Source organism: Pelecanus crispus, chromosome 6, assembly GCF_030463565.1.
Source record: "Pelecanus crispus isolate bPelCri1 chromosome 6, bPelCri1.pri, whole genome shotgun sequence".
In the NCBI taxonomy this organism is placed as follows: domain Eukaryota; kingdom Metazoa; phylum Chordata; class Aves; order Pelecaniformes; family Pelecanidae; genus Pelecanus; species Pelecanus crispus.
The window spans coordinates 18,462,030-18,477,672 of NC_134648.1; the positions used below are offsets into that span (position 1 = coordinate 18,462,030).

Here is a 15,643-nt window from a genome sequence, read left to right on the forward strand (position 1 = left end):
TACATCTGCCACTGTTAATTACCAATTCATCCGACCACTGTACTGGAAAATAAAAACGCCATGATGATATGAAAGCATTGAAAAAGCTACTTGCCAGAAAGCCACTTCCTTGTGCTACACAGCAAGTTTTCTGACCCTAAGAGAGGCTGTATTTAACCATGGCAGACAGCAAGAGGAAGGAATTCTGCAGCAGATCTTAGTAGCAACCTAAACCAAACCTGTTGTATTCAAAAAAAAGGCTACATATGCATTTCAGCACCAGGAGACCTGCAATAGACTTGCTCATCAATAGATCTTTCCTTCCTGAAACAGCAAGTGGTACTGTTTGTAGGGAAAAGACTATGTAAGCACATACACACAGAGGTTAATTAAAAATATTTCTTAAAAAAAATATATATCTTTTATTAGTGAAGTGGAGGTGTTAATCCTATCGTTCTTGTACATAAGACTTACTAGTAGTCTAATTTTTAACGAAAAAAGAAACAATGGCTTTTGATTTAAAACGGCAAAGAGAAGCCTCTAGAAGATCAGCACATTTTTTGAAAATGCAAGCATCAAATCATTAGTGATGCCTATGCATTTTAAAGATCTGTAGCACTTAATGATGACAGTTTGTTTTATTAAGCTACATACAATTAAAACAGATAAAAACAAGTAATTGCTTGAACACTAACGATAAGGAAAAACAGATTCCAAAAAGTACCTTTCTTTGAACTGTAATAGGAAAAGGAAAGGGAAACAATTACAGACAGGAAATCCCAAAACACAGCAGCCAACCTAATATTTGCATATCATGCGAGAAAAGAAAGAGGGAATTGTTACTAGCAGAAGCAACAAAATTAAAACATTTACTAAAACATAATCCCAGAATAGAGCTGCCAAACTAGTAAGTACATACAGTAAACAAAACTAGAGACAACTGTCACTAGCAACAGCAAGAAAGCAAAAGTTTATTAGCAGAACTAAAGATATATCTACACCAAAGTGCGGCAGCACCTTAGAGAAACCTGAGAAATCTGAGCAAGATGGTATGTCAACATAGCACAGACAAATGCCACATAAGGATACTAAGTGGATTCCAAGGAAATATAATCACTTTGAAATAGTCCTGTGCCTGGATTTCTTAAGTATGTCAGATGCTCGTTGTTCTGGAGTTAACCCATTCTGAATAAACAGGGAATTATTGTCCTAGGCTGAATTGCAAACCACAGATATCTGTTTAAAAAAAGAAAGACAACACACACCCCCCGCCAAACACACACACAAAAAAACCCCAAAACCACCAGCCCTGATTTAGCAAGACTCTTACCACCTTAGGAGGTTGAACCCTACCATGAGAAAGGTACCAAGAAGTAATCACTACAACAGAAGGGAAGACAGGATAAAGAAATAAGAATAGATGTTTCTACATATTGTATATATAATTTGATCACTTCAGATCACTTAAGACTATAAAAACCAAATAAAACTACTGATCATCTATAGTATTTTCTAGGTGTTAACTACTTTTAGTACATGTGAAATTGCTATACTTACTACTCCCCACCACAGGGCATCTGCATAGCTGCCAAACTCTGTTTCTCCAGATTCATTCACAGCATCTTTCTCAGCCAGGTACACAAAGTAAGAGGAAAAAATCAGGCCCAGAAATCCAATGTAGAGTGTAGTTATCAGTTCCTGCAAAGAGAATCAAAATAACAGCAGTATGATATTGAGACATTTAAATTACCTATCACTGACGTTTTTTAGAAGATAATTGGAACAGAAGAATATAATTTCAGCAATTAATAAACATTGACACTGACTGTTGGCTGAGCAAATTAACAAAAATCCACTGAGCTCAATGGTGAAAGAATTTACACCGTAACATGACTTGGTACAGCACGCACATTTCAAACACAGAATCAACACAACCTCCTCACTTGCAAGCGTGACTCATTAAGCTTTCAGTCACCAAAAAGTAGTTGGGTAGTTTTTTCAGACAGTGCCACATTCAAAACAACTTTGGAATTTAGATACATAGTTTTAGAAATATTCAGACTACTCTTCAGAAGTCTCATTTTTCTGTGACTGAGTCCAACAAGTCAAAAGTTTGCCAAAGCGGAGGTGAATATTTTTAATTTTTTAGGAACTTTTTGTCCCTTGAACAAGGCAGAACAACCGTACTTGCTTAAAATAAATGACTGCCTGCCTCCACACTAAATATATTTGACATCATCAGCATGTCTGCATACATGCTGTTCTGAATATGAGGACTTTTGCATCAATGATTATGCCATTCCTCAGAGTACTCAAACTTACTTGTCTATGTATGAACACCACTGATCCCAGCAGCCTCCATGTACCACCCTGACGGTCAACATGCAGCATTCGTAAAATCTGCAGAAAACGGATGCCCCTGGAAAACAATTTTTAAATGAATGAAGAGAATAAAGATACAAGAGAAGACATAGAGGCAGAGAGGGGAAGTCTGTCTCTTCCAAAAGACCATTTTAAGAGAGAGACATAGTATTTTAGTTAGACTTAGCAGCTTGTCTCTTTTCAGTCCATTCACCCATCTTTCATCTTGTTTGTTATGAAGACAGCATGGGGAGATTGCACAAGAGAAGGACAGACCTTTGCACACATGGCTAGTAAGGATAGTTCAGGGATTCAGGAATTTTGGATGCAAACTGTGAATGCTCCTTAAATCATTCGTCAACTCATATTTGACCTGCTCACCAGGATGGGTAACAACAAACAGAAACAGCTAACTAAAGATCTGAATTGCTAACCTTTGAGGAATTTCGTAGGCAATTGGAACTAGACAGTCCAATAATATTTTAAAATATTCTTTTTGTGAGAGTCAGTGCAATCCTAGAGCATTGCTGCAGGTAGTGTGCAGAGCACAGTACACTGCCGTGTACCACCTTCATTCAAGAAAACGAAGTGGTATGACCTCCCTGAGCACAAGGTGGATTCAGTCCATCAGGAATTCACAACCACTAACCCCAGGCATTTTAATGAAGCAGCAGCTTGAAGACATCAGAGACATGAAGCGTGAAAGTGTTGCTATAAAATTGAGCCAAGAAACTAAACCAGGATTTGGGTAGAACCCACCTAGTTGGGGGAAGGGGGGGGGAGTATGTGCATCTCTACTCCCACCAGGCATAAATGCATTACAACCAGACAACACACACAAAATTTTGTTTCCTCTACACTTAATGGGATCATTGTTTCACACGCATACATGATTGGTGATCTGCTCTATTACATGACTCTGAGCAGTGACTCATTTTCTCCTGCAAGAATTGAAACAGGAGATAAAAAAAGGAGGGAAAAAAGCCCCCCAAACCCACACCTTACTCAGCACTATTTTCTTTCATTGCATATAATTACCTGATAGCCGAGGTTGCAAAGACTTGACCTTTAGAGCCCACACAGAGAACTATCATGGAAGCAACAACTACAATTAAATCTGGAAAATAAAAGTCAATTGAAAAAATGAGTTAGCAGCATCTTGCAATACTTCTGCAAGACTGTTACTAAAACCAATACCAATATTACTTAAACAATTTGAACAGTCATTCCTAATTAAGATTTTTGTTTCTATGTCAAGAGATCTCTATTGTAAATATAAAGAAAATATAATTGTGTGATATGATAGAAAGGTTTTACTGGGATGGGTCCAAGATGGCCACATTCTAGATGAAAGACATGAGTGATATGAGTTACTGTGAAGCAGCCTCAGCAGCCTGGAATCCTTATTAGCTATAAACCACAGGGAATTTCAGCAGTTTTTACCTATTGTCTTTTCTGTGTATCTTATTTTCTCTGCCATTTTAGACAGTATATTATTCATTGACAGAAGTTTTGTGGTTTATTTCCTATAAGACAATTGCCTTACTATTATTTCATCTGTCCAGGTCTAAAAGCGAGAGAAAAATTGGAATTAATGTATAAGTCTAATTTAGTTTAAGTCAGTCATTACCCTAGGACTGTACTCTAAAACTCCCTGCCTTAGGCCTAGTTAATTTTGGAAAGGAACTCTGTATTTTGGAGAATGAAATAGTTCTTAATACATATCTGGGAAAGTGGAACTTTGTTTTGCTTTCCAAGCTGAAATAAATTGGTTGATGTTTCAGAACCCATAGTGTTCTAGGTCTCAAGAGAAACAGACTGTGGACAGAGTGCAAAGAGGCAATCAAAGCCATTTTATAGTTGCAGTCACACCTGAGATACAGTTGTTATTTACATATATATGCATAGGGAAGCTAAACTCAATTATTTCGTGATTGTAAAAATACCCAGGTACAAAGTTCTGTAATTTATATTCAGCAAAATTGTAGATAGTTTATGAAAAACTATATCCTCTACTCAACAACAAATACTGTTTCTGAGTAGTGGAAAAAACTATGTCACAGAACAAGAATGACTATGCTTCTGTAACAATACTCCTTTTCCAAAATCTGGTTTGTTTAATCTATTTATATTTTAAGTGCTTCAGGGCAAGGGTCTTTACATAGTTCTCTCAATATTGGCCAACAAAATACAGATTGATTTTGGATTATTATGTTTCTTTCAGGGAAATTGTTAAATGCATGCCAAGCATTCTAAAAAAAAAAAGAATGGTCTGCAACATATATGGAATATATGGAGGTAATTTCTAAGGACACTGAAGTCATGTTAGGAAGCCAACTGCAGTGAATATCAAGGGGAGTCAGGTGCCCAGTTCCAAATGCATCACTGGAAACCATATTTTAATCCAACAGATACACAAAATAAATTAACAAAATAAACTCATAATAAATTATTCAAACGGCTGCTGGGGAAAAAAAAAAGGCCATTCAGTATCTTAAAAAAAACCCAACACCCAAAACAGTTGTAGCTATTGTACAGTGTCTGGGATCCTGAGGTCACAGGAGACAGGACTACGGCCAAGACTTACTTCTGGCAAAGCTTCAGATCACTTGTGAAAAGAAAACACTCTGCTCTTCTGGAAAAACAAACCAAGCTACATTTGTTCTCAGATGACAGTGCCATGTATTCCTGAACAGAAATTCAGATCTATGTTAATACTAATGACAAGAGCTCTTGCTCTAACTTGGCTTCAACTACTGCAGAAATTCCACTTCTCAAAACTTTCAAGGACAAGTTTTACTCATTGTTTACATCAACTTTGCAAGATGTGCATACTCACCAATGATTGAAATAGGCTTCCTAGCAAAACGAAGCCTTCCCCATATTCCAACATATTTACTGCGGCATCCTGCTGACCATAACCGAACCACATACTCTGTTCCAAAGAATACCACTAATACAATTTCCTAAAAGAAATAGACAGGGAACTAGGTTAATTCTCTACTGTATGTCTTTAATCTTTTTTTCAGAATGTATTAGGAAATGCTAAAACTTAATGTAAAATTTGGAAGGTGAAAAAAATGTCAACTATACCTAAATCACCTAAAGTAACATAGAAAAACCTGTAAGAGTAAAGAAAGAAAAGATTAAGACCAAGTTTAAATGCTTTAATTGCATGCAGTTTGGCTTGTCTACAGGTACTAAAACTGAAAACCATTCTGTGCAATTGACTTGGCCTAATTCAAACAAAAGGTTTCCTGACTGAGCCAAAGAAAACAAGCAGAGTCTGTATTCAGAAGATGAGTATTTTGCTAGTGTATTTCGTTTCGGGAAGAGTTGTGCTTCACATTGCATTTACCGTATCAGCTTAACCTCCCATTTAGTTATACTTTTTCAGCCTTCCTTTAATCTCACACGGATTGAAGAAAGATTTGTAGTACCCATTACCCATGTGTCAGTCTCCAGCTGCACTGAAAACATAGTGAGATCTCAAGCATGTCTTTCCCATTCTCTTGTCAACAATTAGAGACTTCAGCAGGAACAGAGGTCTAGTCCTGAAGCACTGCTGGTATCAAGCTACATGTTAACCACAGACCTACGCTAATGTATGGCTATGGAAATGCCTACAAAGCGATAGATGTCAAAGATGTCCGACATTCTTGTTGATTAGACCGAGGTACAATTAGATCGTATTTGGAACTTAGTCAATGTGCAGACAAACCTTACTTTTCTGCAGACTGGTTGAGCACGGCATACTCAGCATAGTTTTCTCAAGCATCAGGGAGCTGCAATACTTCCTTATTGGCCAACTCGATTAATAACTGCCCACATTGTCTACCAAAGCCAACATCAAAATCTACTAATTGGAATGGTAACAGTGGCTTGTAATCAAAAAGCACACAACGTGTGGCATATGGAAAGAGTAAAGCAGAGAAACCAATACTAAGGTATCACTGTTACATAGGATAATGCAGATTAAGAGAACGAGCTGCTTATTTCATAGAGCGATTCAATATAAAGAGCAACCACAGAGAAGATGACATGCTGCTGAATGTATTATTATCCAGCTTCCTCACATTTCTGCAGGGTTCACTACTGTTTTTCAAAAAAGATTGGCAAACGGGACTCAAGATAGTACCTATGATTATTTTCTAAATTAACTGAAATAACCAAGATACAACCCTAGTCCAGTCAGGATGGATGGGAGTCATATTAGTAGCTTCAAAAATGCATGGGACATTGACCTGAATACTGAGTAGAATAATAGGTCTGTATACAGCAAAAAGAGGGGAGAAAAATTGTTATACATCAGTTGACTTCACTATAATCTGTTTGTGGTTCTAAAATGCCAATCTCCTGAAGGCATAACAAACTGTTCATCTCAGGACACTACAGTGTTGAAGTTCAACTCCATGACGCTTCTAGAAAAGCTAGGAGAACATTTGCCAGGACTCTTTCCCGTAGTTTTGACAATCTCATAACCTGTGCAAGATGACAGATGCAGCAGAACAGCTATCACAATTGTTTATATTCACTGAAACTGTCCAGATCATTGGTTGCAATAAACATGAAGCTCAGACCCTTTGACCCAGCCAAGAATCTCTTCTACAGCTTTGTTCTGAAAGGATCCAGCAGAACCCTTCTTTTTTTTTTTTTTTTAAACTGGACTATTATTAAATATTTTTCAATAAAATAAAGTCATAATGAACGTCAAATCTAAAGAAACAGCGTATGCAGCAGACACTTTAAGGAAAGCCTGTGTCTTATGACGGAAGCTTCAAATGCAATGAAACTCTCCCTTTGTCCAATTTCACCTAACACCATTTATGAACCTACAGTGAATGGCAAAATTATGAGCCCTGCTTTACATGAGGTGCTGTTGAATTGGCACAGCAAAATAAAGAGGTCGTCTTTTCTGATCAGGTGACTGTATTTGTTTCACAGACATGGTCAATAAACTCTAATAACCAAGTACTCTTCTGTATGCAGAAGGCTAGTACGTCTCCTTTCATCACTACCATGGAGGAAACTGCCTTAACAAAAGACAATAGCAACCATACAGGGAGCAAAAACTGTCCTTCATTCAAAATAACTAATTTGAGGAAGGGATGTATGGCCTCGCATCATATGTAATAGCACAGATAATACTGTTCAGATAGCCCCAAAAGCAACTATCAAAAGCAAAAGAACAACACAAAGATTATCTTGGTAGGCAAAAGAAAACCCAGAGAAAAGTTAATGTTTTAGTACAATGAAACCACAAACAGCACTCTGACCAGGCACCATGGCCTTGTCAGGATTGCAGTTTCAGTTTTATAGCAAGAAGGTAGAAAGTGAAAGCCTGGATTGTGCTTTAAAGAAGCGTGTATTCTCTGCATAAGAAATTTGCATCGGAGTTGTGCGCGTATGTTTTTTAAAAGCCCTCCATGGTTCATTGGATAACAGGCACAGTGGCAAGTATGCAAATGGGGGCTGTCCCAAAGACAATGCGACAGACACGCAGTCAATGGTTACTGTCATCCAGCTCTTTGCGTGACAAGCAGACAAGCTTAGAGAACATTGATTGTCCTATAGACTCCGGTGACTGGAGGGAACGACCAGTCGGCTTACACCAAGACACATTTTTCACTCCTGACGTTGTGATAAAGGCTTATTGACCTAAATGAGACCCAAGTTATTCAGGGAACATCGGGGGTGAAAGTGCACAAGCTGTTCTTCATGGTCATACACAAAAACTCCAGGTATCCATTAGCAACTGGCAAATTCTCCCTCCCCTGCCCGTGGCTGTGTGACAGACAAAAGTGTTTTTAATATCTTATGTTGCGTAAGTTTAATAAGTAGTCTCCTGGGGGTGGGGGAGGCTGATGAATTTCTGTCAGTACACAAGTACATGAGCAGCCAGAAACTTGCAGACAACAAGGAAAAAATATGTTAGAACATTATGCCTTCCCCAACTACTAAAATATTGCCTATATTTTCCCAATTAACAGCTTGACATGAAACTTTACATTAACTAGAAGGATGCCAATCTGATCCTTAGTTCATTTATGCTGGTGGTAATTAGGGCTAATTCCATTTAATAGGAGATACCCTTGCAGAGAGCAGCAATGCCTCACACCTGAGAATTTCAGCAAATATGAGTTGCACTACAGATTAATTCGGTCCACTGTTTCTTCGATACTTTCTCCTAATTGCCGGCTTAACACCTCCCTGCTAAGTGCGCTGTATAAAAGTTTGTGCTTCTCACAATGAATCAGCTAGACTGAAACAGCTTCGAGAAGCTGATATAGGAAAATGGAAGGATAAAGTGCTAGGCAGACAGAGGATGTAAAAAAATGAGTGAAATGAGAAACACAGCAACATTCAGCACAAGGGAAAAATTAAAATACAGAGAAAATAACTGCCAGCAAAACACTAGTAGGAGTGGGGATTAAAGCTCAGTGGAGGAGTTTTCTTGGTTAAAATTACAGACACACAAGAACTGCACTGTGCAAGGACCCACTCAACCCTATGTAACTGAACTGTGACCTCCTTTCTACAAGGTGAAAACAGAAACACTGAGATAAAAAAAAAACTTATACTGACATGGTAAAGAGAGCCCTCTGAGATGTGACAGTCATGTACCTTCATACTGTGGGCATACAGGAGCCCTCGTGCTTACAAGAAGATACTTTTTTTCATTTTAATTATTGATTTGTACATGGTACCCTCACTTCTGCCATCCTTCCTGCTCAGACCAGGCATATGCTTAATGCAGTCTTCATGCCTTCTGAACCACATAATCCCAACACAGCCAAGTACCAGATTAACTCTGGATGAAAGGGTAGAGAAGATGAACATGAGATACACATATAGACTGCTTTTCTCAAAGAACTCTATCAGTGTTGGTAACTCTCCAGCTGCGAGCAACTTCTCACATGTAAATTCACACCACTTTCAACTAAAGGGAACAGGTAGACAAGACTAGTGTAACAAGCCTTGGGCATTTCTACTATGGTACAGTGCTAGGTGAAACTACACTAGATCTCCAGGTAGCCATTTAGCAGATGCCAGGGAATGAAATATTTCTCATAAAGACCAGTAAAGGAGCTTGAGTCCTCAGTGGTGCATTGGTGCAGGAGGAGGGTCAGCATGTAGGATCCATTTCAGAAGTCTTACGACAGATTTTTCAGTGCATCTCACTACTCACTTTCACGGTTTTGACATGGAAACAGAAGTTCCTTTGAGTTGATCAGGTACTACATGAACAGCTTTGGGAATTGCTTCAAGTATAATGCAAGAGTCATCAAAACATAAAATTTATCCTCAGTGCAAGACAGATATGTCATAACTTAATCACCTTGCTAAAGTACAGCTCTCATCACCTGATGAAGGAACTTAGGCAGGATCCATAAAAACACAGTCCCCTGACAAACACACCCATGTCATTACAGCCCATATCTCCACAGTTCCCGTGGATTAATCAGTTTCATAATAAGCCCATACAGGGAACACAAAGGGAAGAGCTCAAAGAACAGCTATGATGAAAAGCCCATGTGTCGGGTTTGACTTACACCAAAGAACTGGACCTGCTATGGGTAAGGACACGAACTATTGTCTTGACAAACTTCAGGATGCCATTAGGCAAAAGAACAAGAAAGTCCCTTCCATCAGAGGACAACAGGGAAAAGTTACTTATGAAAGACTGTGACTGAATTGAAGGAGGAACCAGACTTCTTCAGCTGTGTGACTGGAGAGTCAGATCTATGAAAACACATACACACAAGTATATTAGCAAAATTAATATCTGGTTTATTTTGCTAATAAACACATCTTGAAAAGCATTTCCTTTAGTACTCCACCTCCACTAGATTGGAAGAGCTACAATCCAATGTTGGGAGGCATCCAACATCTACACTGTGAGATAAAGTGCAGTAGCAACTCCAAAAGGAAGGAAAGAGTCCCTAAACTTAGCTGAAGGAGATGTTTTTAAGCAATTAGACAGATTAATAGCTTGGGGAGGGGGGGCAGAACCACACACACAACAAACCCCTGACAGAATGGATCATGACACCCTAACAACAGCTATTTAACAGATAAAGAAATTGTCTCTGGAGGCTGAGAAAGCATCTGCGTAGAGAATATATCGCCTGAGGCTCTGCCTGTAGACCTTAAAGCTGTAACTGGAGCATCACAGAAGTTCATGCAGGCATTTGATGTGGGAGGACTAGATGAGGTCATCTGAAACCTGTTATGAACAAGAATTCCTTTACTCCGAGTCTAGACTTTTTTCAATGAACTCCATAAACATGAGAGGTAAAATACATGTTTTAGGAGCAAGGAGGCAAAGCATACCACTATGTTATTCTGATTGGCTACTGAAGACCGAAAAATCAAAGACGACATGCAGCTCATTCCATCTGCCATGGAGGTGGCTGCCCTAAAAGGAAAGGAAGATAACAAGCACAGGAAAACAAGAGGCATTGATGAGAGGGATGACTTTAAGCCTCAAAAACACACCTTACACAACAAGAATTTCCTCCCACCCCAACCTTTTACCAGGAGTATGACTCCTACCCATCTCTGCCATATCACAAACTCTATTATGTCATCCTCATTGGAGAGATCAACCACATTATTCCCACGATTCTTTCAAATCTGGCTTCTTTCAGATTCTAGCTTCAAGAATGATAAAGTTCCCATGAATTCCTTTAAACAAGGAAATAAGGTCTCCCACAGCTTATAGAGGAATTGCATGCCAACCAGCGTTACCTCAGCTGCAGGATTCCTGTGGCACTGCTTGCACTGTAAGGCAAGGCAATGGAAGAGCTCTGCTACAGAGCTAGTGCGCCAACAGTAAAGTGGAACAGTAACCTCCTCACCAGGAGGCAGTAGTGGAGTGAGGACACTGCCAAAAGTTTTGTTCAGAAGTCGTGACAAGGAGGTCTCTGAAGAAGCCAAGAGAGGGGACAATAGATCTGCTGATGCTAATGCAAAGTGACGAATGGGGCACTTGCCATCAGCCAAGGGCTGTGGAGCTGGATTGGGCAACAGAGAAACAGGCTCAGCATCTTCACAAGCAGGGACACAGGTTACCCTCTACAGCCACCGGGAGGTCAAAAAACGTGTTTGTGTTCAAAAAACGGGTAGATGTGGCACTTCGGGACATGGTTTAGTCTAGTCTACCCTTGATTGGCTTAGAGTAGACTTGGTAGTGTAGGTTAATGGTTGGACTTGATGATCTTAAAGGTCTTTTCCAACCTAAACGATTCTATGATTCTATGATAAAAAAGCAAGAATGTGTCTCTCAGAGCAATAGGTTGCATTTACACTCAGAGAAGGGTAGCACACAAAAAACAAACCACTGCAGGCTACACATTAATTCAGAGAGAGCTAGAGTCCACTTCACAGCACACTGTTCACCTGACAAATCAGGGCTTGCAAAATGCTTCAGACAGCACTTGTGTATAGCCTGAGCAGGGTATGCAAATTAACAGCAGCAAAGGCAACTGTTTCTTCTAATCTCACTCACTTTGTATAGAGAGGCCCCTCTTTGTTCTGTTGAGAAAGGCAGGATTTTTTCCTGAAAGCTGTACTGTGTTTTCTAAGATACACAGAACAGCAAAATCAGATGGCCTAGGCAAACAGACAAAGACAGACACCAATCTCAATAAAGTAAAAATCCCAACTTGACAAAGTACAGATCAAAATTAAAAAGATGAATGGTTTTTCATACATATAAACACTTGAGCAACAGCAAGTGCCAAAAGCGCTATTTAGGATTGGGGATTTTTCTCCCCCTACTTAGTCTCCTCGCTTCCAAAGATCTTGTAAATTGCATCTTTTCAAGTGAAAAACAATAATGGTAAGTTTTTAAAAAAAATGTTTAAAGCCAGAACACTTGGCATTCCTTCTTTTCAAAAAGCCAAGTATCATTTGCTAAAATTCTTTATCTAGCATATTTGTCACCAAATGATTAAACAGGCAACAGAAAACACAAAACATGATATCAATACCACATATCTATCTTCAGAGGCCCATAATTAATCCTAAGAAGTTACTGGACATAAGTCCCCTTATTAATGTTTTGAATTAAGATGAAATAATATTTACATATGTGTTCATGTTCTGAAAAAAAGGGATGCTTACTAGGAGACAGAGTTAGAACAGTTGATTGTGCTGAAACTTTTCTATTTTCCCTTAATCAGTGCTGAGAGCACAGAACAATAGCACTGGGACCAATAAAGAATACTGCAGGCCTGCAATTTTAGGTAGAGATATTCCAAAGGCTCCAAGCAACTAAATCCTATTGAATTTCAATACGAGTCAAGCACCTAACTCCCCTAGGTGCATTTAAAAAGCCTTTAATTTATTTCCTTAGCTCTCTTCTCACTAGAGGTTTCAGCCAAATCCAAACGCAGGCAGTCGAAATTTTTCCACCGACTACAAAAGGCCTCAGATATCAGTGGTGTAACTTTGCACATGAAGGCATGGTCTCAGAGCACGGCTGCGCTAGAACAACTTTCCACACCGTCACCCCTGCACAAGTCTCTTCATAACGCAGTTGTCTTTAGTTTTTGAACTTAGCTGCTGATGATATCCACCAGGAATTTACAGAAGTAAATTAAGCTGGGCTTGCACATTTAGTTTACGATACTTGTTTTAGTATGGAGTTCTCCCCCATCACAAAGTATGCTCAAGAGCTACACTTTAAACCCAAAATATTTGGCAAGAGAAAGGAAGTGTCAACATGCTAACACTGTTGCAAAAATGATTAAAAAGCCCCACTCCTTTCTGTTTATTTCATGAACCTCTTATTCAGGGCTTCATAAAAGTCTCTAGAAGGAATTCATACAGGACCTTCTCCTTCAACATGAAAAATGCTCTGGCTTTTACCCAGTGCAGCATATACTTAATTCTGTATCTCACTGAATTCAAAAGAACTATTCACCTACTTAAGATTAAGCACACATACACACAGTTCACAGAGGTGCATACTCATTCATTAGTACATATAATATGCTAACATGAGTAGAAAGGAACTGTTACAGACTATTAAAAAAAAAAAAATCAGTCTAAGTCAAGTCGTCTTTATGTTACAGAGAACTTTTCATATTAATACTATTTACACAGTGGCTACTTGCCTTGATCTGATTATTTTTATCCTGTCAAGTATCTTGTTGCATGTTTTTTATTAAATAACCTTCCTCATTCATTTTTAAAAACACTACTTCATATCCACCATGTCCTCCTACACTGAGCAGTTCGTCAGTCTTCCCTTTGCTCCACAGCTAACATTGAATTTATTGGGGGACCTCACGAAGAGACTGTATGCCTGGTTTTTTCCAGCTATAAATGACATGGCAATAAAAGTTATTGTTTCTTCCAGCAAACCATGTTTCTCTTATACCCTTAGACTATCACTGTTACAAGACTATTCCTTTCTGAGAGAAATAATTATTGCACAGTATCTCTTACCTGAAAGCAGAGCCACACAAAAGGAAGAATCTGGCCATTATCAGCCCAGCTTAACCTGCAATAGCTTCACTTTTTATACTTAAAAGGGGATGTAAAGGTAGATGGCATTTTTAAGATGTAATAGCCAAGCTCTGGTCATCTGCTACAGAGTTTGGTAACAGCAACACTCAAACTCTAGTGGTTTCAGACATACTAACGTACTTTTTTTGTTCGTTTGTTTGAGGCCACACTGTGATAGCAGCCAGGAAGCAACAAGACTTTTAAAACAGAAATTAGAAAGATTATCAATGAAAACATATGTTTGTTCCACTGGTTTTGAAAAGTGGAAAATAACTTTAAGCTTTCTATGAATATTCATTTTTCCTCCTTACTCATCTCTTTTCATTCTATTAGAAAAGGGCAAAAGAAAAGAGGAAAAAGACTGGTAAGGACTGGAAGCTAGACACCTCTAGTTTACAACTATTTTTTATATTAAATCATTGTTTGCTCTTGAAAAACAGTGTTTTTCAGAGTCATATTTCACACAAACTACTGCAGCCAGGTTTCATTTTATATTGAAGTTTTAGTGATGTTTTCCTTTTTTTTAATGTATGCAGTTTTTAAACACAAGATGTATGTCTGCATATTTAAGGCATGAGAGGGAATACTTTTTTATTATAAAGTAAAAAATTTAGGAAGTACGTTTTTCTCTCTAGAACTTGCAAAACAAGGACTGTAAGAAAATAAGCTTTAATGAAATTAATTTTCTTTTTTGTCATTTCTGTACCCCTGTACAGTCACCAATTGACCAAGGATATCCGCATTCCCACTCTGCAGTAAACCTGACCACCAAAGCTCTACTAGTTCTTTGAGTGTCTCACTCCTCCAAAGTTGACAGCACTGCATGTGCATCATCTCAACCTTACCCACAGCCTAGACATTCTGACCTATGAAGATTTCTCAACTTAAGGGCACTATCCAGAGTCAAAACAAAGAGAAAACACACCCAAAAGCTGTAGCAATGCCCCTTTTCATTCCCTGGGTAGGCAGGAGTCAGGAAGACTGAAAAGACAGGGGAGATCAGAGCTTGACTTGCTATTCAGCTTCAGGTTTCTCCTATGGCTTTGAGCAAACCACATGCAGTCTCTAACTCTGTTCCAAATCCAAGAAACCCACTACTCTCACCACCTTCTCCCACACAAATACTCCAAGACAACAAGATAGTAGCACTGTGGATGGAAGCATAGCTGGATATGCACAGGGACATCATGAGGCCCCCACATCTAAATCCCATGAGCTATTACAAGCTATTTCAACAACTTGCTCCTACAAAAGCAGGCAGAGTACACCAAAAAGAACTCTTTCTGATGAAGTTATAACTTCTTACCTCTCTTGTGTAGACAAGACATCCCCCTCTGAGCCCTGCCCTCCCTCCAAGAAGGAAGTTACAAAATGGTACTGTGTGCTAGACAGCCTTGCTTCAGGATTCTCAGCTCCACCCTTCCAGCTCCTCTACATGGTTTTCGGCTTTATGGGACCCTTTCTGGGTTGTGATATGTGTTGCGCAAGTAAGACATTTCCAGAAGACTGACAGGTCACAAAAAGCAGGACAGTACCTCTACTTCTACACATACTCATGATATCCTCTTTTTCTAGAAGCAGCATGTTTTCAAAATTCATCCTCCAAAAGTAAGATTTCTGGCCTAAAGCAATGACCATACTCTTCAATAACAGTTTAACAAGAACTAAATTTCAAATGGACTAATGCTGGTTTCAACCACCTCCAGATAACAAAGGGAAAAAGAAAATTTTCATGTTTTCCAGACTGGCAGGACAGCATTGCAGGATAAAGCCATCAAGTTCTGAA

At 38.8% G+C, this 15,643-nt stretch overlaps 1 protein-coding gene across 1 annotated transcript in view; it reads right to left on the bottom strand.

The window, feature by feature from the left end:
* KCNQ1 (potassium voltage-gated channel subfamily Q member 1) overlaps positions 1-15,643 on the bottom strand; it is a 368,559-nt gene that overhangs the window by 272,064 nt on the left and 80,852 nt on the right. The window contains exons 3-6 of the mRNA XM_075712468.1: positions 5,180-5,306; positions 3,379-3,457; positions 2,302-2,398; positions 1,537-1,677 (exon numbers count right to left, since the gene is read on the bottom strand). Coding sequence (XP_075568583.1) covers positions 1,537-1,677; positions 2,302-2,398; positions 3,379-3,457; positions 5,180-5,306 — 444 coding nt within the window. The remainder of the gene's footprint in view (positions 1-1,536; positions 1,678-2,301; positions 2,399-3,378; positions 3,458-5,179; positions 5,307-15,643) is intronic.